Genomic DNA, 26,285 nt, shown 5'->3' on the forward strand with positions numbered 1-26,285 from the left:
CTTCACGGTGCACAATATTTTTCTTCAATCGACCTTCGCTCCGGGTACTGGCAAATTGCCGTTGACGAGATGGACCGTGAGAAGACGGCCTTTATCACTCCCGACGGCCTTTACCAGTTTAAAGTGATGCCGTTCGGTTTGTGCAATGCGCCCGCCACGTTTGAACGTATGATGGATGCCCTGTTGCATGGCTTCAAGTGGTCCATCTGCCTCTGCTACCTGGATGACGTAATCGTTTTTTCTCCATCCTTTGTGACGCACCTTGAAAGGCTATCGAAGATCTTATCTGTCTTCCGTAAGGCGGGCCTGCAGCTAAATTCGGCCAAGTGCCACTTCGGCCGTCGTGAAATTTCTGTGCTCGGGCATCTCGTTGATTCCTTCGGTGTTCGCCCTGATCAAGATAAAATACGGGCTGTGAAAGATTTTCCTGTGCCAACTTGTTCCAAAGACGTTCGCAGTTTCTTCGGCCTCTGTTCTTACTTCCGTCGTTTTGTCAAAAACTTTGCCGACGTCGCGCGCCCTCTCACTCAGCTCCTCAAGAAAGACGCTGCCTTCGTCTGGGGTCCTGAGCAAGCGGATGCGTTCTCCAATCTGGTACAACTGCTTACCTCTCCACCTATTCTCGCCCACTTTGACGTATCAGCTCCAACAGAAGTCCGTACCGATGCAAGCGGTCATGGCATCGGTGCAGTCCTGGCCCAGACACAACAAGGTCGGGAACGCGTTGTTGCCTATGCCAGCCGCCTTCTTTCTGCTGCTGAGCGCAAGTACTCCATTACTGAACGCGAATGTCTGGCGCTCGTTTGGGCAGTCGGAAAATTTCGCCCCTATTTGTACGGCCGGCCATTCACAGTCATCACTGATCACCATGCCTTGTGTTGGCTTTCGTCCCTGAAAGACCCTTCAGGCCGCCTTGGTCGTTGGGCTCTGCGCCTCCAAGAATTCGACTACTCAGTTGTCTACAAAACCGGCCGCTTGCACCAAGATGCCGACTGTTTGTCCCGATATCCTGTTGACCCCCCCAGACAGTTCTACGGCCAACCTTTCTACCAACGTTTTTTCTGTCCGCTTTTCACGACATTGGAATCGAGCAACGGCGGGACACCTTCTTGCACGATATCATCCAAAGGCTAACATCCGCGACGCCCGACCCTTCCCTTAGAATGTTTGAGCTTCATGATGGTGTATTGTACCGTTGCAACATGCGTCCTGACGGCCCCGACAGACTACTCGTCGTTCCTCCTCACCTGCGTCAGACTGTTCTCGCCCAGCTTCACGATATGCCGACAGCCGGTCACCTCGGCGTTTCACGGACCTATGACAGAGTTCGCCGGCGCTTCTTCTGGCCTGGGCTGTACCGCGACGTCTCCCGTTATATTGCTGCCTGTGATCTTTGTCAAAGACGGAAAACACCTACTACCCATCCTGCCGGACGCCTTCAGCCGCTCGACATACCATCAGAGCCATTCTACCGTGTGGGTGTTGATCTCCTTGGCCCTTTTCCTACGTCCACTGCGGGCAATAGGTGGATTGCAGTAGCAACTGATTATGCAACCCGATACGCGATCACACGGGCTCTTCCAACTAGCTGTGCAACTGACGTTGCCGACTTTCTCCTCGAGGACGTCATCCTACACCACGGCGCCCCTCGGCAGCTCCTCACCGACCGAGGCAGCTACTTCCTTTCGAAAGTGGTTGATGACCTCCTACGCTCATGCGCCACCAAACACAAGCTTTCAACTGCTTATCATCCGCAAACCAACGGCCTAACCGAGCGCCTCAATCGAACTCTTACTGACATGCTATCCATGTATGTCTCCGCTGATCATCGCGACTGGGACACTACGTTACCGTTTGTCACCTTTGCCTATAATTCTTCTCGACACGATACCGCTGGGTTCTCTCCATTTTTCCTTTTGTTCGGCCGCGACCCTACGCTACCTTTCGACACACTCCTGCCGTCCAAACTGAGTTATACGTCGGAGTACGCTCGGGAGGCAATAACGAAGGCCCAAGAGGCGCGCGAAGTTGCTCGACGCCGACTAGCGGACTCGCAGGAAAACCAGAGGCGTGTATATGACGCCCACCATCGTGACGTCCACTACGCGCCCGGCAATCTGGTTCTGCTTTGGTCCCCCACGCGCCGCCTGGGACTTTCCGAGAAGTTACTCCCACGCTATTCAGGCCCTTACCGCATCTTACGCCAGGTGACCGACGTCACCTACGAAATCGCCCCTAGTGACCCCACCGTCGTTCACCCTCGCACTGACGTAGTTCATGTTACGCGGCTCAAGCCCTACCACTCGACTGCCTCCTGGTGAGCACCGGGTCGGTGCTTCAGCCGCCGGGAAATAATGTAACGGGCTGAAAAGGACAACGAAGAAGACAAGGAAGACGACGACGTTGACAGACCCTGCAAGCTGGGCGCCATCTTGCCAGCCGCTGAGTTTATCCCCTGTATATATATTGTAAATATATTCTCCCCGTAACAATATAACCACCTTTGTACGTAGAGCAAGCACGATATCGGTACTCAGCAGCCGAGAGCACTTGATTCGCACCTGTGATACTTTCGGGCCAGCAAACCCATGACCGAACGTACTCGAGGGAACGAATGTTTGGGAGGGTTTCGGGCAAAACCCGACGCACGGTCGTTGAGCCATAATGGTTGGACGCTAATCGCTAGAAACGCTCTGGCACTGACCCGTTCCGGGAACCAGGGGCGTAGCCAGAAATTTTTTTCGGGGGGGGGGGGGGTGCAACCATACTTTATGTATGTTCGTGCGTGCGTTTGTATGTGTGCGTGTATATATACGCAAGCCAAACTGAAAAATTTCGGGGGGGGGGGGGGTTTGAACCCCCCCACCCCCCCCCTTGGCTACGCCCCTGCCGGGAACATTTCAAACCATCTAGTCCTGTGGGAGCGTTAGGGGCCACGAAGTTCCACGAGAGTGCCTGATGCATTGCGTGTGGTTTCATCCCCCTGTTTCCCCTGCGGATTTCTCCCTCGTGTGAATACCCCGTTCACACGAGGGAGAAAATCCGCGAGGGACACAGGTAAATTGCGGATCACGTGACTGCGACGTCACGGATGAATGAGTGGGCGCGACCTCCCCGCGCCTCCTCGGAGGGCACCGGGACCTTTTCCCCGACAGATATGGCGTGACAGCGACGGACATGACGTGATTAAAACAAATTCGACTCGCCCCAACAGGCTGGCCATTATTCCTGCAGACGCAATAAACTCAATTTCACTCTTCATCCCAGACAAAATACTAGCTGGCCCCATTACCCGAAACAGCATTCCAGTGCGTATAACGAAGGTAGACGACAAGGACCCTTTAATTAGCCTATGCCATACCCCTGACACCTTTGGCACGAATGCATCCCGCTGCCCCATTCACCGTCATGGTGGTTTATCATTAGTAATGTCGCTGATGTAACGTAGTGCTTCGTAACGTTACTGTCTTATACTTAATAAACTTCTGCGAACTTGCTACTTACGCGGTCCAACAACCTTTTCGACATTTTCTTATTTTTATGTGCGTTTCATTCACGAAACCTGCAGCTGCACATTTAATTAATTTCTCTCACTAGTTCGCTCGGCACGCTTTTCCAGGCACTTTTTATATCAAGGAAGTGCCGTTATCATTACTACACGAGACAATGTTTTTTCGCTTCTCCATGACTCGTGGTCATAGAAAGCTTGGGATATTTCCTTGTTCATCCATGTACGTAATCTTCAACCTACGCGCAACGCTCAACTCGCCGGCGTCAAGCAGCGCCAGATTCTGTGCGTTGATGATCCGTGATCAAGCGTTGCCAGTCTCGGAGGCCACGTTTTGTTTTCACACTGATTGCATTGCTCATTGTGAGAGGACGCTACCTGCTCGAACGTTCAGGCAAGTATGGTTGATATTTTTGTTTAAGATTTAGGCGATTTAGGCGCGACCGTTAAGCACCAGCGTAAGCTGAGGCCTCAAATGAGAATTGACACGTTGATGCTCCTCGTGTGTACAAGCAATTCACCTTTCGGACTTTCGGCTGATTAGACCGTTTGAGAGTAAACATCGTTAGCGTCGTCACCATCATCATTATCGTCCATGCTGCCGGCTAGCGCGTGCAGTAGTAGACCAAGTAGACCTCCATTCGAGGAAGAGGCAATTGGTGCTGCGCGTCGTGGATCTTCGAACGGAAACGCCATGCCGAATTCTCGACGTGTGATGCGCCGTGTGCGCGACTCCGAGGTGCCTGGCGTCAACTGGCGACCCACGCTTTTCGCGGAGGAGTTCCTGCACCCGCACGCTTGCTGTCTGTGCCAGGTGATCCCCAGGAACACGGTCCTGCTGCCGTGTTCTCACGCCCTGTGCGAGACCTGCGAGCGGGGCAGCCTGCGAAGGAACGCCACCGGCGGCACCTGCCCTCTGTGCGGCGAGCCCTTCGAAGAGGACGAATGCCAGGCGATCAAGATTTCTCCCAAGAAGGCGAGCAATCTCAAGGTGATTGCTCTTGCATTACTTTAGGCTGATATGTTAAAAAGACTGGGAATGCAAAAGCGCAAACAAGAGATGTCAAGACACTACAAACGCCGTTTGTAACGCCGTTTGTGTTTGTGGTGTCCTGGCTTCCCTCCTGTGTCCGTGCTTGCGCGCCCTGTCTTTTAACCAGTAAGCTCAGCTCTTTGTTATTCTAAACGTTAGGTTGGTTGGCTAACACTGTTTGTTGGATGTGATCACCCCCTTAGAGTTGACGATGTGCACGAAAGGGCAAAAGGGTGGGTTGTAAGCGTTAGGGTATATACTAATCGTGAGGCGTGCTTATTACGCAGCACGTTCGAGCTCGCGTTGCTTCGTGATGTCGCGTGACGTCTGTAGGACGCAGTTGTCGAAGCGGTTACAACGGACAGGTCTTGTCGGGGGGCGTCTGCGAGGACGTTGATGAGGAGACGCAGTATTTTTGTCGAGAGAGACGCTGCACCTTGCCTCCCCACGCTTGTGTGTGTGTGTGTGTGTGTGTGCGTGTGTGTGTGTGTGTGTGTGTGTGTGTGTGTGTGTGTGTGCGTGCGTGCGTGCGTGCGTGCGTGCGTGCGTGCGTGTGGGGGGGGGGGAGCGGGTTCGGAAGGGCGGGGGGGGGGGGGGGGGCTAGGCAATTATTTAGAGCGGTGAAGGCGCGGTCAAAGGCCAACAGAAGTTGTCGCCTCAACTGCTGCTTTACGAAAAATGAGCATAAGTGTAGTTTGAGGTAGATGCGCTGTTTGCCAATTTTGAGACGCCGCTTGTATGCGGCCCTAAGTATGTGCTCGGCTAATTTTGCTAATTGCTAAACGTGCCTGAATTAAAATGGGGTGCGCAGAAATAACGTTCCTGTGGAGCAATACATACCCAGAAGCAGAGCGTGCGACGCATGCGCAGCGGCGACAAACGTTAACGCGAAGCATTGCGTACCCTACTGCGTACCCCTAATGCAAAACATTGCGTTAGCGTTTGTCACCACTGCGCATGCGTCGTACGCTGTCTTCTTCCGGGCCCCCGTTATGGGACGGAAATCATAGAGTTTCCTAAAATTAACTAGAGGTGACTCTGGCGCTGCGATCGTTCAGCCACCATGGGAATGATGGGTAGTACACGGATTTGCCTAGTCTTCGTACTTGCGGGCTTCGAACGCATTTGTGGCTTTGTTTATTGCTGTGTTTTGGTTTTCTTTCGGATAAAAGAATGGATCGTTGTGAACTTCGTGACCAGATTTGAATTGGTGAGCCTAAAAAAGTTAGTGGTGAAGTGGAACTGCTGATTTTTGCTGAACTTTGTTTTGCGACAATGCGGATGCAGGCGACGCGGAGCCAAACGGAGCGGAAAGAACGAAGTTTAGACAAATCCGTGTACTACCCATCATTCCCATGCTGGCTGAAGCGCCATGCGTTGCAGCTCCCATAGACACTAGCGCCAGAGTTCCCTCTAGTAAGTAAGCATGCGACCGCAGCGAACGCTATCTTTGCGTGCGCTATTCAGCCTTGCGTTAGCGCTTGTCGCCACTGCGCGTGCGCCATACGCTATGCGCTTGCGTGCCCGCGTTAAGTGATGGAAATAGCGTCCGTTCGCAACGAACGCTATCTTTGCATGCGCTATTCCAAAACTGCCTCTTGCAAGGTAGCGTTCGAGCCGTCTTACAATTCAGTCCTGTTTGCCGAACGCACTCGTTTACACTCCAAAAGAGCTGTTACCTGAGACTTTCTGGCAGGCGTCACGAGCGAACGGGGTCTGCGTCGCTTGGTCGATTGAGGTGGCGCAGACATGCGAACGCCAGTACCGCACGTCGTTTGCGCTTAAAAATGTATTCTGTTCTCACTTTGTCTCCTGTGGCGCTGAGCGGTGCTTCCCTATGGGCTGCAGAAAATATGTAGCACCACAGTTCTTCTGCTATTAACAAGGTCTCTCTCATCCCTGTCTTCGTTTTATGTAGGCGAACGTGTCGTCATCTCTGCAGTGCCGGCTATGCTTTATTTTTCAGATGTATTTGCAAGTGAGCGTTTCAGCCATTAGCGTTTTTTTTAACGTTCGTATTTTTTATATTGCAAATTGCGACAAAATACTACTTGAACGGTGATGGAGATGGGCCCAGCATCCGGAATTCGAAAATGTTTTGTTTATTTCCACCTTGGGCGCGCAGTTCAGAAGGTAGTTATTGTTATAGGGGCGAAGCACCTTGGCACCTACCTTTGTCGTCGGCTCTCACTGTCCGCTGTCACGGTATATAGAAAACATGTTGCTATAGTGGAAACGTATGTGTGTATGTTGCGATTACGACTACGATTATAAAGTCTCAGATAAAAGTGAAATGCAGGACTGAATACGCTCCTGAAATATCTGAATAAAAATGATATTGAATAACAATTAAATGCACTATAGGATGACTGCCAGTTGGGCGTGTTGGTATAGGTTCATGATGAAACAAGCGCGATATGTACGAAGACTCAGAAAGGACACAGGACGGAGCGCTTACTAGCAACTGAAAATTTTATTTTGGAAAGAACAATCTTATATGCATAACATGCATCCCCGTCACCACACACCACCCTTGTTATCACAGAGTGAATCAACAAAACACCACTACGATAGCCCATCGCATACATCAAGTAAACACGTGTAAAGCCCCTCCCCCCACCCTCAAAACAAGAAAAAAAATGCACTGGTTCATGTTATATCTAAAAAAGCAAATTCAGAATCGGTTAGCAGAACAGACGCCTGGCTAACACACTTCTCACCTCCTTTCCTAATTCGAAATGCTTCAATTATCTCTCTTGTCGTTCGCTTTCTGTGCATATCGATTATCTCTGTGTCACAAAGTTTTGGCTGGCAGGTGCACTCTTTGCAGTGCATCGCTAAGTGCGAGTACGGGGCCCCCTTTAGTGAACTCTCATGTTCGCGAAGGCGTACATTCAGGCAACGTCCTGTTTGACCCACGTATTCCTTTCCACATGTGAAAGGAATACCGTACACTACATCTTTTTTGCACTCAACATACCTCCTACCATGTTTTATTTGACATCCATCTGTTTTTTCCCTGCTTTTCTTTGTGGCCAACCTTTTCACTGCCGGGCAAATCTTTGACAATCTGTTTTTGGCTGAAAAAACAACCCGCACCCCATACCTTGATGCAACTTTTTTCAACTGATGTGAGACGTTATGCAGATACGGGATGACCACTAATCGCTCTTTGCCGCCCTCGACTTGTTTGCCTTCTTCACTAGCGCTGCTTATTGTCCTCTTTACTTCTCGGCGATTCTTTTCACAAGCCAAGAGGAGACACTCGTCTGGATACCCAGCTCCCCTTAAGCGCTTAATCTGCTCGGAAACACTTTCATTTATCGAATGTACACATGATTTTGTGAGGGCGGATTTTATGCATGAAGTGGCGATCCCGTTCTTAACTATCTTTGAATGAGCTGAATGATAGCTGAGCAAAGGTTTCACTGATCTGGGGCGATACATCCAACACGTGTGAAAGGAACAAAGCTTAATTTCAAGGTCCAGAAACCGAATACGTCGTTCTTTTGGCACTTCAAAGGTAAACTGTAAGCCGCACCCATTTTCTTGAAAGTTCTCAAAACATTCACTAGCGTGCTCGTGCGCGGATTGTCTTTTACCAAAACAAGGTAGTCGTCCACGAATCTGAATAGCTTCAGACCCATGCCCTCTAGCTCTTTCTCCATAGCTGTGTCGAGTTTGCTCAAAAAAAATATTGCACAGGATCGGAGCGACGCTAGACCCAATACAAATTCCATACTTTTGGACGTACACTTTGTCACTCCACCCCACTAGCGTGGAACTTAGATACATTGACAGAATTTCCATAAAACCTTCTACGGACACCCCACTGGCGTTACAAAAAGCCACTTCATCATTGTTGTCTGTGATGCACTCTTTTACACTTTGTAGCAAAGGACCATGCGGAACGGAATAGTATAGATCCACAACATCAATACTGAAGGCATCGCAAACCGTCTGCATAACGTCTCACATCGGTTGAAAAAAGTTGCATCAAGGTATGGGGTGCGGGTTGTTTTTTCAGCCAAAAACAGATTGTCAAAGATTTGCCCGGCAGTGAAAAGGTTGGCCACAAAGAAAAGCAGGGAAAAAACAGATGGATGTCAAATAAAACATGGCAGGAGGTATGTTGAGTGCAAAAAAGATGTAGTGTACGGTCTTCCTTTCACATGTGGAAAGGAATACGTGGGTCAAACAGGACATTGCCTGAATGTACGCCTTCGCGAACATGAGAGTTCACTAAAGGGGGCCCCGTACTCGCACTTAGCGAGGCACCGCAAAGAGTGCACCTGCCAGCCAAAACTTTGTGACACAGAGATAATCGATATGCACAGAAAGCGAACGACAAGAGAGATAATTGAAGCATTTCGAATTAGGAAAAGAGGTGAGAAGTGTTAGCCAGGCGTCTGTTCTGCTAACCGATTCTGAATTTGCTGTTTTAGATATAACATGAACCAGTGCATTTTTTTTTCTTGTTTTGAGGGGGGGTGGGGGAGGGGCTTTACACGTGTTTACTTGATGTATGCGATGGGCTATCGTAGTGGTGTTTTGTTGATTCACTCTGTGATAACAAGGGTGGTGTGTGGTGACGGGGATGCATGTTATGCATATAAGATTGTTCTTTCCAAAATAAAATTTTCAGTTGCTAGTAAGCGCTCCGTCCTGTGTCCTTTCTGAGTCTTCGTACATATCGCGCTTGTTTCATCATAAATGCACTATGTTTGCGAAATCAAAAAATCTCGCTATCACAATTTCGAAGTGTGTGCACAGTGGGATATGGAAAGTGTCGTGCCTGGCAGTTTGTCTTCAAGGAGAAACCCTGAATAAATGCTTTCGTAAGAGCTTGAGTCGGAGACAACTTGAGTAGTTCGCGGCATTTCCTCCTCCAAGGCGAAAGATATTTATGTTGCGATTACAATTACGAAACAGCACAAGCACAAACCCTTTATACTAGTCAGCGATTTCAACGTAGACATTATGGACAGCGACTGGATTATGCAGTATATGATGTCTCGATACGCTCTACGATCATAGGTCGGCAAACTCACTCATGAGTCGACTCACTCAGACTCAGATCGAGCCGTGAGTCTGAGTCTGAGTGAGTCCGGGTGAGTAATATTTTGGTGAATTGAGTCCGAGTTAGTCCGGTTCTGAAAAGTTTCAGTGAGTCTGAGTCCGAGTGAGTCCGGTTGAGGAACATTTCAGTGAGTCGGAGTCCGAGTGAGCCCTAAGCGCAAAATATATTTCTTGAGTGAGTCTGAGTGAGCTCCGCACTTTTCTGCCGACCTATGGTTCTATCTAAACAACTTCAGAGTTATTATCAGCCTTATATCGGCTCACGTTTATACTCCTGTCGACTCGCACATACTTCAAAGCATTAGTGTTCATACGCCAGCTGAATATTTATTGATCAGAGGAGTGAGTTACGAAAAGGCGGGGGGGGGGGGGTAGGTGACACAGGTTGTTATTGATAAAATTATCTCGTGTGAGTAATCTCTTTCAATAAAAATGTCCTTACTGGATTGTAACCACCGATAACCTACATATGAAGGTACGAGCTTAAAAGGCGCCAAGTAGAGCACCATTTATGGTATATATTGGCGTTGACACCATGGTTGAAAAAGCTAATTATGTGCTAACGGACTCATGAGTCGACTCACTCAGACTCACTCACACTCAGGTAGATCCGCGAGTCTGAGTCTGAGTGAGTCCGAGTGAGTAATATTTTGGTGAGTTTGAGTCCGAGTGAGTCCGGCTGAAAAAAATTTTAGTGAGTCTGAGTCAAAGTGAGTCCGGTTGAGGAAAATTTTGCCGAGTCTGAGTCCGAGTGAGCTCTAAGGGCAAAATATATTTCATGAGTGAGTCTGAGTGAGCTCCACATTTTTTGCCGACCTATGTCTACGATGCATTTCATATGACTGGAAACATCCAACAACCACCTGAGGAACTTGCATAGACCTTGTCCTTGCAAACTTTAGATTAGATCCACTCGAAGAACCATTGGCTCTGCATTTCACAGACCACAAATGAGTAATAATGAATGGAAAACGGAATCCAGAACTCAAGACGACATAGAATTATAACACGAGGATTAAAATAGAAGAGCATTAAAGAGGAACCAAATAAATACATTTGTATATATATACGCTTTATGTCACTCAATTTACATTCGCAGGGGCAACCCGCGGGTGACGTACGGTGACATACCGGTACGATACCCAGTGCTTCGCCACTCGTCCCGATTCACATTAGTGGAGATGCGGTATTTTTTCCCCGCCATTAAGGCTGTAGTCACGTACCGTATAATAATTTGATACACTCCAGCTCATACGGTGTGCACCTTCCAGATGAACTCGCTCAACCAGTGCTGCCGCATTCTCTTTGTTCTTTTCAACATAAACTGTTAAGCCTCAACACCGAGAAGACCTTAACAGCGAAGGTCTCCTCAGTGTAATGATCAGTCTTGACGGATGTCTAGCTCTGTCTTTATTTTATTGGAAGAAAATAATTTTATTTCAGGAAAGGAACTTCCATCACAGCCTCCACCATTCAATTCTTGTGTAACGTGATAGAACAGTAGCTTGGGCTAGTTGGTGATTTAGCATCGACATGTTTTTGCACATGCATAGTCGTACGCACGAGGAGGGGGGGGGGGGGGCAGGGGTGCCCCCCCTAGTCACCTAAGAGGGGGCGCAAAGTCTGCCCCATACATTGATTTAGAAGGCAGGGGGGCCGCTGCGATGAACCTTCGCCCCCTCCTGATGGAGAACCCTACGCACTCCTATGTGTACAGCGCATATTGAAAGAGGACAGATAATAGAACTCAACACAGCGCCTGTGTTGTGTCTTATTGTCGGTACTTGTTCAATTTGCGCTGTGCAGAGATGTTGTGTAATGTGTCCAGTGTGATATCACTGAAGCTGAGGACCAACGTGCAGTGTTCAGAGGGAGAATACGTAGAGACTTCATGCTGACGACTCCTCTTATCCGATTTCAGTTGTAATTACGAGGACTGCAGCGTAGGTGCACGAGAGGAAGGTACAGGAAAATGCTTAACGAAATGAGTGCTCGATTGATGGGGCTTTCATGCCTGGTATCCATTCATTTATTCACAAGAATGGTTAACGAACTTGGGATGCAGTGGGATCTAATGATTTTTTTTTGTCTATAACTGGATTCGAATCGCCAGGTCATACATAGCGACGCCTGCTTGATAGAAGCAGCCAGGTATGCCTTACGTCAGGTCGCGTTACAAAATACAAAAAAGAAACTTTATTCGGTTCACAGTGTGCATTGCAGACGGAGGAAAATTGGGCTAAAGGTGTTTCAATACACCTGACGAAGGCCCTACTTTTGTTCGGTAGTTCAGTCACATGGAGTTACAGCATAAAACTCACGCGTGTTGTAGAGTGATATACATTATTGCCACCAGCAGGGGATCAGACTGTGCCGTGCTGCTTCAATGCTGGCTCATCTTTATGTGCCACTGTGTTTCAGAGAAGGGAACAAGGAACTGAAAAATACGATGAAGTCGTTGTCAGTGATCGGTTCAGCACGACGTCTGGTGTTCCGACAGACAGAGGTTTTGTGCTATGCAGTGTAACGTGACGATATGTACCCTGCAGTCGTAATGTATAACGGATTGTATTATACAATCAATTATACAATCTGTTGTACTGTCTGTTATACCATGTGTCAGTTATACAACGCAAGTTTGCGAATCATCTTATTATTTTGGTCTTTCGTTTACCTCGAAGGCTTACTGTTGGAACCATGCCCACGGCTGCCGCTACGTGGACGTGTTGCCTGCTGTCCTGCATCACTACGAACAAGACTGCAGCTACCACTCGACTCCGTGCTTGAGTTGCGGCGACAGCGTGCTTCACCGAGACCTGCCGCGACACTACAAGTCCGGCTGCCGCCGCCGCAAGCAGTCCGGCAAGTGGAACAGGCATTCGGGGCAAGGTGATGGTTCTGGCGAGTGGAGCGTCCTCGCAGCACCCGGAGAGCCGAAACTGGGTATCGACGACGCCCTGCTGTCGTCCCTGCAGAGCCAGATGAACGAGCTTACTCGACAGATGCGCGAGCTCGGCCAGGAGTTGCAAAAGGCGTCCGGGTCGCTGGTGGACGCCGAACTGGGGCTGGACAACGAGCTGTCCGAAGCACTGGAGACACTCTCCGTGGCCTCGGGCGAATCGGCCGACGCAGAGAGGCGCGTTCGCATCGCGTCTCAGTCCTCGACGGTTTCGGCAGAAGTCGCGAGCGGCGACACCGGCCGGGCCGGTCCGGGCTCGCATGATGCTGCAGCGGAACAGAAGGCTGGCGAAGCCAAAGCCGACACCAAAGTGGAAGCCAAAGCCGAGGCCAAGACCGGTAAGACGGTCTCGATGCCGTGGGCCCTGGAAGAGAGGCACATCCTACGCAAGCTGGAGGTCGTGGCCAACCACTCGCTCCTCTATCTCGAAACCCTGCGCCTCGGAGCTCCCGCTCACGAGTTGGCGAGCTGCGAGTTCGTTCCGCTGGGATCGCACGACACGATCGACGCGAAGCTGAGCCTGATCGCGCGCCGCCACCCTAGGCAGCGCTATGCCACTTACCGCTTTGTTTGCAAGAGCGCCGACCAGCTGTTGAAGCCCGGCGTGTTCGACCTGAAGCTCGCCGGGACTGCGACGCGCTGGCACCGTCGTGTGCTCTTCTTTACGGTGATCCTCGCTGTGCGATCGCCGGAGCGCAACCTGGAAGTGTTCGTCAAGTGGGGTCGCACCCTGGATGCTGACCGTCGGCCCCCGCAGATCATGAAGGTGGTGCTCGTCCACCGCGATTACACCAAGAATCGCGCCCTGGAGAAGGTGGTCAGTTTGCCCGTGGACGCCATCTTTCTTCCGGGATTTCACGAGAGGTTCAAGACGGGCTTCGCGGGTCCCAAGGACAGCGAAGACTTCATCCAAGACGGGGAGCTCAAAATCGAAGTCGTCGTAGGGGACTAGCCTGTTCCAGTGACCGCCGTCACCTTCTTTTCAGCATCAGGCGATGCGCATTCAACACTCCTCTGCCTGTTTTCTTTTTGTGAAACGGGCGGCTCATTCGTATTGTGGATATGTTGTCGTTGCAGGTATTTTCATGCTCTGGGAGTTCATTTGGGCCAGAGCCTTGATTATCCTCTTTATTCCCCCCACCTATTTTCTTATTCTTATATTTGCACGTTTGCCTTCGATGCACAATAATGGATGAACTCTGCAGCTCTAAATTTTGTAAAGTTGTTTCTTTACTTCAATAAACTTGAGAACTCGTCTTGAGCCTGGCCTGGTTAATGTTACTACACGACCACATAGCCTCCGAGGTCGGCGCGGATTGTCTACTGATCGGGGAAACGATTAAGCAAACAATTCTCATGGCATACGAAGTCTGGGAAGGTCGCGAAACTATTTATTCAGGAACTTAATTTCATACTGGTCGTCATGAATGTAACAGCGCAAGAGACAAGGACTGACGAAGATAACACACACAGCGCTGACTTTCGCCAAAGTCCTTGTCTGTTACAACACGTGCTACCAACCTGCCCAAGTTTCCACACTAAAATTTAGGTAGCCGACTTGCCCGTGACGTTAATAAAGTTGCATCTCCCGAGGCGCATATGTGTTATTGATGTGTGTTTTCGAAATTGAATGACAGCTTTGGAAATAGGTCCATTCGATTCACCCTGCACTATCTGAACTGGTTCATGGTGGTGACGTCAGAGTGCCGTCGTCGTGCAGGGAACGTTTCAGAAAGTGCAGCAGCAACGAGATGCCGAAACGAATATGGGAGTGCAGATGTCGTGCAAGCCCTCTGCTACGGTCGGCTGTCTCGCGAATTGTGGAGGTTGTAATTCGTAAAAGTCGCCGCCGCTTACGCTGCCTGGCATTTCAAACATCCGGAAAACATTCAGTGACGAATTGTTGGGCGCCGTTAAAATAGCCACGAATGCAGCCGGTTGCGTCGTCTGCTGCGGTTACAGCCATCTTGTGCTGCACGGACTCGGCACTACCTCACGAGTAAGTGCAGGGAATTCGTGAACTAGCCTTGCACGACGGCTGCACTTTTTCGAAACGAATACCGCGGTGCCGACGCCGCCATGTTGAACTCGTGAAACGAATGCCGGAGTGCAGCGCCACCGTGAACCGGTTCACGAAGTGCAGGTGAAACGAATGGACCTCATGAGTGCGCATGCGTAGAACTTATCCCAGAACGTCGTCGCAACATTTAAACAGGGGTGCTATCCTGGACTTCCGCCATTTTCTGTCGAATTTGACGTAGGCGTGACGTGTACACAATGATGACGCAAACGCATGAAATGCTTGCGAAACGTGACGTGAAGTGGACATAAAATACAAAGAAACGCGCAATTAAGTAACATTTTGTTTCTGTAATTGTAAATGCAACAACAAAAAAATAAACGGAAACTGAAGCATTTAGTTTTAAAGTCGTGAAGCGGACGATATCGTCTGCAATTCAGCGCCATATCTGGAGATGAGCGAAAGCCATAGTAACTTTTTTAGCCAATAAGCGAGCGAGCCAAGCCAGCGTCGACATTGCCGACATCGTTATTTCGCTGGTTGTTTTGTGTAGGTGTTCTGTGGTTATGTAGGCAGATCGCGAACAGTGGGCCGCGATGTTGCATTTTTTTACCGATCGTCCCTGTATGGGGAGGGTGGTTTGCAACTTACTACCGGAGGTACGATGGGAGCCGTGACAGACGATGACAGAGCGCCTTTACCGCCTGGGCCCCAGCAGCAGGCCGCCGCCGGAGTGGCGGCAGCTCGAGCTCGAGGCGCGGAATGACGGTGCAGTCAGGTAAGCTTGCGTTTCACTCGGGTGGTGTTGAAGTTTCAGCTATGCACATGCTTATTGCAGGAGAACAGGCGGATGGCCGTTCGATTTGGCGACGCACGTTTCGGTGGACGACGCCCGCATCGTTACAAGTATGCGCGTCGACCCCGTCTTGGGCTGCGGTGGCCCTTCGTTCCCAGGGCCCGCGGCGTCCAGAAGCGCTATAAGGAGCTGCACAGCATTGCAAGTATTAATAATGCCCATTCTGTTCCTTCTGTCTTTTTTGTTGCGGTGGCTGTTCCGCGTCTAGTTTATCTTAAGTAATGTGCCAACTAGCCCCCCACAGCCAGCTGAGTTATTTATAACGTCTCCGATGCGCGAAGTATCTTCCTGAATTGTCGTGATCATTAACATGGTGCTATATGTTTTGCTGAGGATGCGTAAGGACTACTGTAAGTAAAAGTTACAATCATGTAAATATACATAAGCAGAAGCAATAAGAGTTATGTTTCAGGACCTCACGTTACGCGCGATCAGTTGAATCTGAAAGATAAAGTCTAGGCGAATCTCAGTCCACAGAAGTGATGCACCTCCGAAGGTGTTAACTGTGGAAGGTACTTCCACGTTGCTTACAACATACGGATAAGAAGTGCATAATGGCCACAATAAAGAAGAGGAATTGTAGTATTTCATGCAGTTGATGTTACATTGGACTGACAACACTAAGAAGTGCACAAACTGCATTCAAAGAGATGTCTTTTATGCAGATGTGCTGGTTTCAAAACTGGCTGGTACAATATTAGAGGCATCCTTTGTTGTTCTTGGCAGCAGTGAATGATAAGACAGTGATGTAAGCAATGAGACAACTTGACTGCTTTTTATTATTGCAAGGATGATGAATTGACTCACAATGATGAATTAACAGAAGAAGATCAATTGACTCACAATACATTATGAAATATCATGTATTACTCTTGCATGTAAACTTTTATAGTCCACCAGAGAAACCAGGACAGAAAGTAGCTACACAGTGCTGTGCCCACGTTGCCCCTTTCGGTACTGGTTCGTTTTGTGCCTGTAAGCGTTTACCTAGATTACCAACCACAGCAAGCTTGTGCTCTTGCATGTACGAGTGGCTACTACATGAATAGAGCTTTTGTACACACCTGCCAGACTCGTACAGTCATCACATGGGTTCGCATTGTGAATAAAGTGCCGAAAACAATGCTCTGGAATGGCATTCAATGTTGCATGCACTGCTGCAAAATAACACAGGCTGTTTACAGAGTCACTATGGTCTCAACAAACTAGTCGTGCTATGATTTGCGGCAGAAACTGAGCATGCTTTTGCCTAACTGCTTCGTACAATTAGCATGCTCTCAATGAACGAACACAATGAAGGTTTTGTCAGAATACAATTCCTGCAAGAACACAAGTACAGGGGATAGGTATAGGATCGAATACAATGCAAGTGGCTACTTTGTCATGAGAAACAGCAAGAGCTTATGTGTTTCACGTTTCTGTGCACATCTCGCAGGAATGTAAACCCCATTACATCGAGTCGTGCCCAGCTGTCAACCACTACAGAGCGTGATCCTGCCTTTGCCTACCCGCCTGGTTCATGTCTACTGCAGCCGTATCGTCGCTATTGTTGTTGTAAAGGTCCGCATATTCTCCATCGAGTTCTTCAGTGCAAGTGATGTCGTCTGGCTCAGGCAGCTGCTGCCAAACACCGAGGTTGTGAAGCACGACACAAACTGCGATGATCTTCGACGTGAAGAGTGGGCCATAGTACAGTGTTCTGTACCTCTGCAAGCACCGAAAGTGGGCCTTGAGGACTCCAGTGCACAGTTATACGACGCACCGCAGTGAAGAGTGGGTGCGGTGGAATCGGGCAGCAGAGGATTCTGCAGGATGTGCTCCAGGGATGGGGTTAAGCAGCCAAGGTTGAAGCGAGTATGCACTATCACCTGTGGAGGACAGTGTTCCAATTAGCATAATATGAATGTATACATGAATATGTACTATTCCTTTCTCACTTCTTTTAACTTATTCGAAGACATCGTGTCACTGATATGCACTGCTTTCCTTTTTTTTACAGCTAGACATATTCACAGAATTGCTTGTCTGGTTAGGTTACATAATTACGGCTTTTGAAATGCTCCAACGAAAAAATGGCTTTATCAACTCAATTCCTTCGTCAGGAGGAATGACAACGAAGCTACTGAACTGCAGCCCTTAACTTCTTTCATAGAAAAGAAGGGGCGAGTGACAGAAGGCGCATCTTCTTTGGTGGTAAGGGTGTTGTTCTTTCTTTTGGGACTGATGTGCGGCTGCAGACGGTCAGCGCATTCAAGGCTTGGTTTCCCTTAGATTTTTTTTGTGCTTAGGCCGTCAATGAGACGTGACAGCAGGTTTCTTTTGCAACCGTTTGAGTTGTTTTTTAGTGCTTTTTATGAACCATGACTGAAATACCTTTGAGTTGTCAGTTGACTTATTTTATTGCTATATAGCACATGGCTGTGCTTGCTTATTTGTATTTTTTATACAAGTTGTCCTTTCTACACATAATTGTATTTATGAATGTACAACATCTATGGCAGTTGTATTTGATGTATTCTTTTTTTTAACATAGCCTCAGATTGTAGCATTTTCTGTATCATCGCATGCTTACTATTTATTATTTCACCACTTTATAATAAAGGATCATACAATCTCTTCATGAAAGTTTATTTCATGCTTGACCTTTCTATTGCACTAGTAGTCTTTCCCATGACCATAGAAAGACAAGTTGCAATTATACACTGAGAGCAAGTCGGATTATTGTGTGCCGCCTCGGGTCTCAGTATGACTTGTTTTCTCAAATGTGTGCATGAGAGAATTTTCATTCAAGGGAACACGAGTGCCACTAAAGTAGATAGTGTTCGACCAAGGTAGCTGCCAGTAATAACATACAGGGCAGAAATTTGGACAAAGAGACTTGAGTAGTTAAGAACCATGCAGCATGTAATAAAATTACCATGAATAATGTTTTTGCTACACTACGACACAACACAAGCATTCTCACGCTTGCATACCAAGCAGCTATTCATCAACCTGGCCACGGCGTCCACTGCCCAGTCCTGGCTCACGGTGGATGTCTTCCACATAAAGGCGTCGTGCACGGGCCCCGAGTGCGAGGGCAGTCATCGGCAGGGTTGGTCACATACCTGCAGAGTGTTTGCATTGGAAGGAAGTCGGCAACAGCAATACAACCAGCTACATGCAGAACAACTGTAACTGTGTGGTCCAACGCACTTATTTCTCTCGAGTTGCTTTCGGAGCGCAGCTTCGACAGCTGTATCTTTCATTTCATATGTGGCAGTTACTGCATGTCTGCATATCACTGTTTATGAAATTAGAGCGCAATCAGCACGTTTGATTTCCTTTCATGCATTATTTTTCTTAAAAGCTGCCACGATCAAATATGAAGCTCGATGAACTTTTTAGGGTGTCACGTCACCCCTGCCAAAACTAAATAGTGACGGAAACTTCGTTTACCGCGACTACTGCGTTCTTTTCTATCACTGCAGTTGGAGCCACGGCAAATGTCGTTAAAATACTGGAGAGTGGCGAAAAGCTGTCTTTCACGTTCCTCATTTGCATTCTACTAACAGCATGCGCGAGATTGAATAAGATGAAATTTGTTCTCACCACCATGACGCTGAGGGCGTAAAAGTTCTTGCGGCAAAAGTAAGCAGCCTCGTTGCCATCGTCCTTTTCATACGGCGCACTTATGCACACGAACGTGTCGTCGACCACCTAAACGCAGCCTTCAAATCTTGCATCTATGTGGACAAAGCCTTCCTTTTGGCAGGGAGGGCGATCCACTTATTGCCGAGGCGCTCGATGATCGCTTCCATGACAGCATGAATCGTGAGACCCACACTGGACTAGCTCGTCGCCACGTCCTCGTTGTTTGCGATCACGTCATGGTGACTGCCGGTGGCAAACAAGCGAAGGGCGCAAAGCACTTGTAGCTCAACAAAAACAACAACAACGGTCGGGGCTGTTCTCGTGTCTGTACGCCGCCTCTCCAGGTCCTGGCGAAGCTCCCCGCACAGCCATCGCACAGTGTCCTTCGTCAGCCGGCACCACAGTTGAAATAATTCATCGGTCATCACAAAAGCATCGCGGTACTCGCGATGCTTCCTGCAGCTCCAGCCACTACACAACAAAGGGCAGCGCCATTTTGCTTAGCTTATCTAGCGTTCTCTTGCGGCGAGAACTGCAAATTCGAACAAGCCAAATTACACAATAACCTTTTATTTTAACAAGCAAGCTTCATGTACAACACTTTATAATATTACTAACCGAAAACATGCTTGTAAAGTAACTCACGGAATGGCATCTACACATACGTATGTGAGGCTGCACATCGAACAAGCAACTCAATTTACAACAATATGGCGGCCAATTTTGGGCACTTCATCGTTCTCACATTTTAAGCTGCAAATTTGGCAGGATGCAACGTCACGCAACGTCAATTTGACGCTACAAAAAGTGAGATCCTGTGACGCAATGGGCGCCATCAGTGCAATGTCCAATCGTGTTGCAGACATGGCGGCTCTTCGTCAAGCGAGCAGTAGTTTCGATAAACCGCAAGTTGACCGTAGGCACAGCTCAGTATCATATTTCGGTTTCGTTGTTTCACCCAAACCTTTGTATCTACATGACAGAGTACGGCGAAGCGTTGCTTCGGAAAAAATTTACTATTTTTTGGCACGCACGTCATCGCGGATTCCTGTGTCGTAACGCCATTGCAGCGCCACAATGCGAACGACTTCGCGTGACCAATCAAATCATCAACATGGCGGAATTTGACAACATGGCTGAATTTGACAATGTCCAGAATAGCACCCCAGGAGAGGGTGGGGAAGCTGTTCAGCCAACTTTAGTCAGTCATCCTGGGCGAATAGACACCAGAACCTTCAAATGGTTTTCTCAAGGCGCGGTTATTCGTACTAACATGTCAAACCTGTCAAAAAATGCTTGGGCATTAAGCGCGGTGGATTTCGGAGCTTCCGACAAAATTCGCCTCTTTCACGATGCCACGGCTCATGCGTCCTTCCCCCAGCTTAAAAGTCGCGAAATACCCCAAGGGGTATTTCTCGGAGGTTCTCGTTCTGGCAATACCGGTTGGCCCAGCCTTTACCAAAACCCTGCCAAAACGACAGAGGGCAGCACAGGAAAATGAAAAGGGCGGATTCTGTCGTTCAGTGCAGGCCCGTTGCGTGCTGTGTAAGCTTCGGTGTCTGCGGGAGAATGTGTAAAATGGTACTGAATGCTGCAACGTACGCGCTTCTGGTAAATGACTGATAACCGAAGGAGACTGCGTACATCCTACCCATAAAATCCTGCTGAGCGTGTCCTGTGTGCTTCAGTATTAACACACTGTTGTCCCAGGAGGTCGCGATATCGTCCTAATATTAAGGAAAGGTAGAATACATGTCAGACGCATAAAACAACGCTTTTAGTTACAGCAGGAGCGGCGCAAGGGGACAGGGGGGGGGGGTGATGGGAGGGGGGGGGAGTCGCCCTCAAAACTTTGGCTGCGGGAATTGCGGTAATGAAAAGTAATTCTATGATAGGTGAATGGGCATTCCCGTGCGCTGCGAAAGCAAGGCAGACCGCCCATGAGCGAGCCCTATGCTGAGTACGGGCCGAGAATTGGGTGGCTTTGTAGATTTTATGTAGTGGTTACGCTGCCGCCCTATCGGGCTGTAACCTTGTCATTTTGTATGTTGAACAACTAAACGAACGTTGCTACGGTAGGCGCATGCGCATGACAACGGTTGGGTTGGTGCATTTGACGCTTCGTGACCTCATTAGTGGCTCGAGCAAGGAGTGACACTCTTGTTGGTTCTCTTCCAACCACTTCCGGTCGAGCGCTTACTTCCGGTTTTTCGAATATTCGGGTAATTTGTTTTAAAAATTAAAGCTGGCACGAAATCGCTGATTCTAGCTCAAGTTAAGAGTTTTACGGATACATATGAAATCGGAGCATAAGTTTACCTAAGCGTCGAATAAATGTCAGGATAATCAATGAAGATTGATTGAAAGAGTTTAATGAAAGAGTAGCCGCTTTTCTTGTGAGCAGCTGGCGGAGCAGATCTCATACACGCGCTTCTTTCTTCGTGGCCTCTGAGATTCGCTTCGTGAGCTCGCGAAACAAGCTTTACTCTAGGAATCCATCAACGCACAAGAACAACGACATGCGAGTGCCACTACCAGCCAATAATTAGGGTCGCCTCCAGATTTTTTCATTCACGTCGCGATGTACAAAAAAAGAGGAAAACATACATTTAACAGCCTAAGCTTTGCGGTGCCCGCGTGTCGATTGTCAAATCGCCTATAAATTGAAATGAACGTCACCATCCTTGACGCTATTCTTCTTTTCCTTTTTTTCCGCGCATGTTTTTACGTCTTGCCGGATAGTGGGCCGTCAATAGGTATGATAAATGACAGCTACAATGACTCTGAAGAAGAAGAAGAATTGTGCCTACTGTGATACCGAACCAAGTCAGTCACAATGATAGAATCACCTGACCTCAAGGCCCCGCCCCCTGGCAGTCGAACGAATAAGTTCGTGACCATATAATAATAATATCTAGGGTTTAACGTCCCAAAACCACGATATGATTATGAGAGACGCCGTAGTGGAGGGCTCCGGAAATTTCGACCTCCTGGCGTTCTTTAACGTGCACCTAAATCTAAGTACACGGGCCTCAAACATTTTCGCCTCCATCGAAAATGCAGCCGCCGCGGCCGGGATTCGATCCCGCGACCTTCGGGTCAGCAGTCGAGCGCCATAACCACTAGACCACCGTGGCGGGGCAATAAGTTCGTGACCAGCCGTGCCATTACCTTTTCCTGTAGTGAGAATAGCCAGATCCGGGAAAGCTTTTAGAAGTGGCGGGGTAGCAGGTAAGGTACTGTGCCTTCCAATTTCAGTTTTTAGGGCGAGAGCTTTAGATGCTTCGTCAAACTCGAAAATTCATCGCCGGCGGCGTCGGCGTACCCCGTCGGCGGCGTCAACAGGAGGGATGCAAGAAATCCGAGGGATGCATGACGTCATCGTGACGTCTCAAATGCAGAGTGACGTCATTGTGACGTCACTTTACGTCATATAAAGTGTCGTCACATGATGACGTCACCACATGGCATTGTTGCTTGGTTAAAGGTGGGTCGATAAGTGAGGCAGTGCGAAACCACGTTAGGTGCAGAAAGCTTTTGGAGGGGGGCGGGGCAGATTCAACACATCGACTGAGACGAAAAAGACACTTGCTTTCGCCTTTGAGTCCTCTTCGGCGAATGCATAAGCGACCCTGTCAGTTTTATTTACCCGTAACATGAAACTATGCCGTTACAACCGCAGTCACCAATCGCAGTTCCCAAAGTGATCATTTTCTCAACAAAGTGCGGGTTCGAGCTAGTTGGTACTCCATGATCAACACTTCTTGCGCAAAATTTCTTAGACAACGGACGCATCAGAGAGGGACGGGAGCCAACAAGTATAAGTATGACAAAACTAAAACACCAATGGTACAGGTGCGCAGTGTGTCAGCGCGCACCGGCTAATCACTCGCCCAGCTGTAGTGCTCCTTCCAAGAAGGCCATTTCCTTCTCTGTCAATGAAACTGACGTCATGCTCACGCAGTTGCTGCCCTCCCGTTGCATTTCGGCTGCCTCCACTATCACTGGCGTGCTCTGATCCCCGTCACGAAAAACAGCAGTGCACTGTTGATACAACGGTTTGCACCCACACTCCTGGCAATGAATGGCCAAATCTCCATCCCTTACCTTAGTGAAGAAGAACCTTACCGCTTCTTTTTGACTAACACCACGAGTGACGCACACGGACTTCTGGACGGCTGAATAATGTCGTCGCATAGCATTTCGTCAACCTGTTAACGGCCTCGCGTTCTCGTGTTGAAACTCATTACGGGCCTTGCCAAACAGTCCTAACTTTCTTAAACTCCGTGTTGAACAGTTCGCTGACGACATAATAGTCGGCTCCAGTCTCGACGAGAGCGGTGACGTTGTGGCCATCGAATAGTACGTCGAGGTCGCTAGTCTGTCGTTTTGCGTTGCCGTTAAGTCGCGGCGTAGGGTCACGGCTGCGTCGGCTTGTTCCGCTACTTCTACGTCGCGTCATCAGGTCTTTTTTCAGGCCGCCAAGATTCGTCGTCAGGGCTCCGTTTGGCCTGCGCTGTGCTCTTAAGGTTTCGTCGGCGGCGGAGGGTCTTCGGTATTTCGTCTTATGGCAACCGCACCTCTATCGGTTGCTGCCCTTAGTTTTCCATATATGGGCTCGCGGAGTAGCCCCGGTTAGGGCCGTTGTAATGTTATCGCTGAGGCGACCGGTAGCGTCCTTTCGACGGTGAACGCAACGCGATGGACGTCGAGGTGTCCACTCAGTGATGGCCAAGTAGTCGGCGATGTCGCGTGGCCGCTCACCTCGCTCTGGACGCGGTGCGTTGATGGCGAAGCCGCGTAGGCCCATCTGGCGTTACTGGCAGCGGCGGTAGGTGTGGCCCGCTGCCCCGCAGGGGTGGCAGAGCGGGCGGTTGTCAGGGGCGCGCCAAACGTCGGTTTTCCTCGGCACGTAGCACTGGCCAACAGGTGGCCGGTATGGCGCGGGAGAGGTGCGGCGTCTAATGACGGTAGTGCAGCTGTGCGGTGTCCTGAAGTAGGCGCGGAGGGGGAGCGTAGCGTCGGGCTGCAGCAGCGTAGGTCATGGCTTGCGGCTGAGGCTGTGCTGGTTGAGGAACGCGCACTGACTGTTGAATTTCCTCCCGAACGACGTCGGATATCGACGTCACTTCAGGCTGCGAAAGAGGTACAAGGTTTCGCAGCTCCTCTTGAACGATGGCTCGGATAGTATATAGTAGTAAAAAAGGTCAAAGTTTCGCCGCAAGGGCGAATCAGTGAATGCGATAGCAAAAAAAGCGGCCCGTGATGGACGTGCTGCTACGGTGCAGAAATATCTACCCCCGGCAGCAACTACCGCGCGAGCAGACTGCGGAAGGGCAAGGTTCCATATTAGAAGCAAACGAGCTGGCCGACGACTTTCAAATGCGCCCGTTGCGCTCTTCGCGCCATCTCGCTGGAAATGAAGAAACGCTTATAAGCACCTGCCGTCTCTGAGTACTGCGGTAAAGGGTGTGTATATAACGCTCGCTGTTAGCTACCTCAAGGATCTGCGTTTTGTGACGTTGTGGTTAGTGCCACGCGTTGCGGAACGAGAGGTCGCTGGTTTGATTCCGCGCTTCGGAAGCATTTTTCTGAATTATTTTTCTTTGGGACTTACATATATATATATATATGTATATATATATATATATATATATATATATATATATATATATATATATATATATATATATATATATATATATATATATATATATATATTGTAGCGATGTACGTTGCTTCGTGCGTCCTTTGTCAGCGTCGAAAGCTTCCCACATCAGCTCAAAGCGGGCAACTACAACCACTCCCGTGTCCGCTGGAGCCATTTGAGGTAGTTGGCATCGATCTGTACGGTCCACTCCTTATGACTGTCGCCGGTAATCGATGGATCGTTACAGCTGTCGACCATCTGACACGCTACGCCGAAACAGCTTCCGCGGCTTCCGCATCAGCTCCCGAAGTTGCTGATTTTATACTCCGATCCCTAATCCTTCGTCACGGTGCTCCTCGTGTCATCCTGAGCGACCGTGGAAAGGCATTTCTTTCACAACTCGTTGACAAAGTGCTCAAGGTATCCGGCACCACCCACAAAACAAGCTCCAGTTACCATCCTCAAACGAATGGGCTGAGTGAACGCTTTGATCGTACGCTGTCAGACATGATAGCCATGTATATCCAATCGGATCACAGAAACTGGGACGCAATTTTGCCATTCGTGACTTTCGCGTACAATACCTCCGTACAGCGCACAACAGGTTACTCGCCATTCTACCTAGTCCATGGTCGTTTGCCCTCTTCTTTCCTCGACGTTTCCTTCTTCTCTGCGCCTGTTAAACCATCTCCATCCACCAGTGAAGAATATGTGTCCCGGTTGCTTCATTGCCGCCAGCTGGCTCGCGTCAACACTGAAGCAAGGCAACAGGACCGCAAGCTTGACTATGATGCCTCTCATCGCGCCGTGTCCTTCAGCCCTGGCGATGAAGTGCTGCTTCTTAAACCCATTCGCACTCCTGGCTTGTGCGACAAATTTCAACTACGCTTTATTGGCCCCTACACGGTCTTGGAGCAAACGTCTCCCGTCAACTATCGCGTGGCACCCGTTGTTCTCCCAGCGGACCGCCGCTGCTGGGCTGCAGAGATAGTCCACGTATCACGCATGAAGCCTTTCGCAAGGCGTTCTTCGCTTTAACCCGCGGTCAGGATGACCGCTCTCGCGTGGGGGGAAAGTTAGTGTGGGCATTCATTAGACACATCTACCCTCCTCCTACATGGCCATCATCATGGGTGTTCGTCGTCTTCATCTGTAGTGGGAACTCGGCTTGATTGTGATCTGTGCCTCGGGTGTGGTCGCTTCACCGTGCCTTCGGGGCCTAATAAAGGTCGCGCTAACCGTTGCGTCACAATATATATATATATATATATATATATATATATATATATATATATATATATATATATATATATATATATATATATATATATATATATATATATACTTATATATATTTGGTGAATGACGGCGGCGACGGCGACGGCAAAAACCAGCCGAGACTGTCCATGTAATTGCTATCGCAATAAAACATTTATTGCCTGTATAACGTGTCTTGGCAAGTGGGTGGGGTCCTTAGTCCAGGGCTCCACTGGCCTTTGCGGCTCGCTGGGCTTGGTCGGATCGTTTCCCGCAAATCGTCGGAGCCG

General features: G+C 49.0%; 2 protein-coding genes across 3 annotated transcripts; one reads left to right on the forward strand and one right to left on the reverse strand.

Moving 5' to 3' along the window:
- Window positions 1-15,176: 15,176 nt before the first annotated feature.
- On the forward strand, window positions 15,177-18,080 carry LOC125760203 (uncharacterized). The gene is made up of 3 exons (XM_049419974.1): window positions 15,177-15,377; window positions 15,438-15,600; window positions 16,891-18,080. Exons 1-3 carry the CDS (start codon window positions 15,283-15,285, stop codon window positions 16,945-16,947), a joined length of 315 nt encoding a protein of 104 aa, XP_049275931.1. The 5' UTR covers window positions 15,177-15,282; the 3' UTR covers window positions 16,948-18,080.
- Window positions 16,979-19,856, reverse strand: LOC125760202 (uncharacterized). 2 transcript variants are annotated; one of them, XR_007417837.1, is made up of 3 exons: window positions 19,047-19,856; window positions 18,450-18,562; window positions 17,235-17,323 (listed from the first exon to the last, which is right to left on the reverse strand). XR_007417837.1 is itself a non-coding variant. In XM_049419973.1 (2 exons), the coding sequence occupies exons 1-2, from the start codon at window positions 18,540-18,542 to the stop codon at window positions 16,979-16,981; spliced, it is 438 nt and encodes a 145-aa protein (XP_049275930.1). In that variant the 5' UTR covers window positions 18,543-18,667. The 2 variants fall into 2 exon arrangements, 1 of the variants encoding a protein (XP_049275930.1); XM_049419973.1 differs by lacking the exon at window positions 19,047-19,856 and having other exon boundaries at window positions 16,979-17,323; window positions 18,450-18,667.
- Between the last annotated feature and the right edge of the window lie 6,429 nt (window positions 19,857-26,285).

The sequence above is a fragment of the Rhipicephalus sanguineus genome, chromosome 10 (genome assembly GCF_013339695.2).
Source record: "Rhipicephalus sanguineus isolate Rsan-2018 chromosome 10, BIME_Rsan_1.4, whole genome shotgun sequence".
In the NCBI taxonomy this organism is placed as follows: Eukaryota; Metazoa; Arthropoda; class Arachnida; order Ixodida; family Ixodidae; genus Rhipicephalus; species Rhipicephalus sanguineus.

Bases quoted from the DNA above. Each gene is read 5' to 3' on its own strand.
- LOC125760203 (XM_049419974.1), top strand. From the start codon at position 15,283: ATGACAGAGCGCCTTTACCGCCTGGGCCCCAGCAGCAGGCCGCCGCCG. The intron at 15,378-15,437 runs GTAAGCTTGCGT...TGCTTATTGCAG, and splicing joins CGGAATGACGGTGCAGTCAG to GAGAACAGGCGGATGGCCGT. The intron at 15,601-16,890 runs GTATTAATAATG...CACATCTCGCAG, and splicing joins GGAGCTGCACAGCATTGCAA to GAATGTAAACCCCATTACAT.
- LOC125760202 (XM_049419973.1), bottom strand. From the start codon at position 18,542: ATGACTGCCCTCGCACTCGGGGCCCGTGCACGACGCCTTTATGTGGAA. The intron at 17,324-18,449 runs GTTGATGAATAG...TGTCCTCCACAG, and splicing joins GCAGTGGACGCCGTGGCCAG to GTGATAGTGCATACTCGCTT.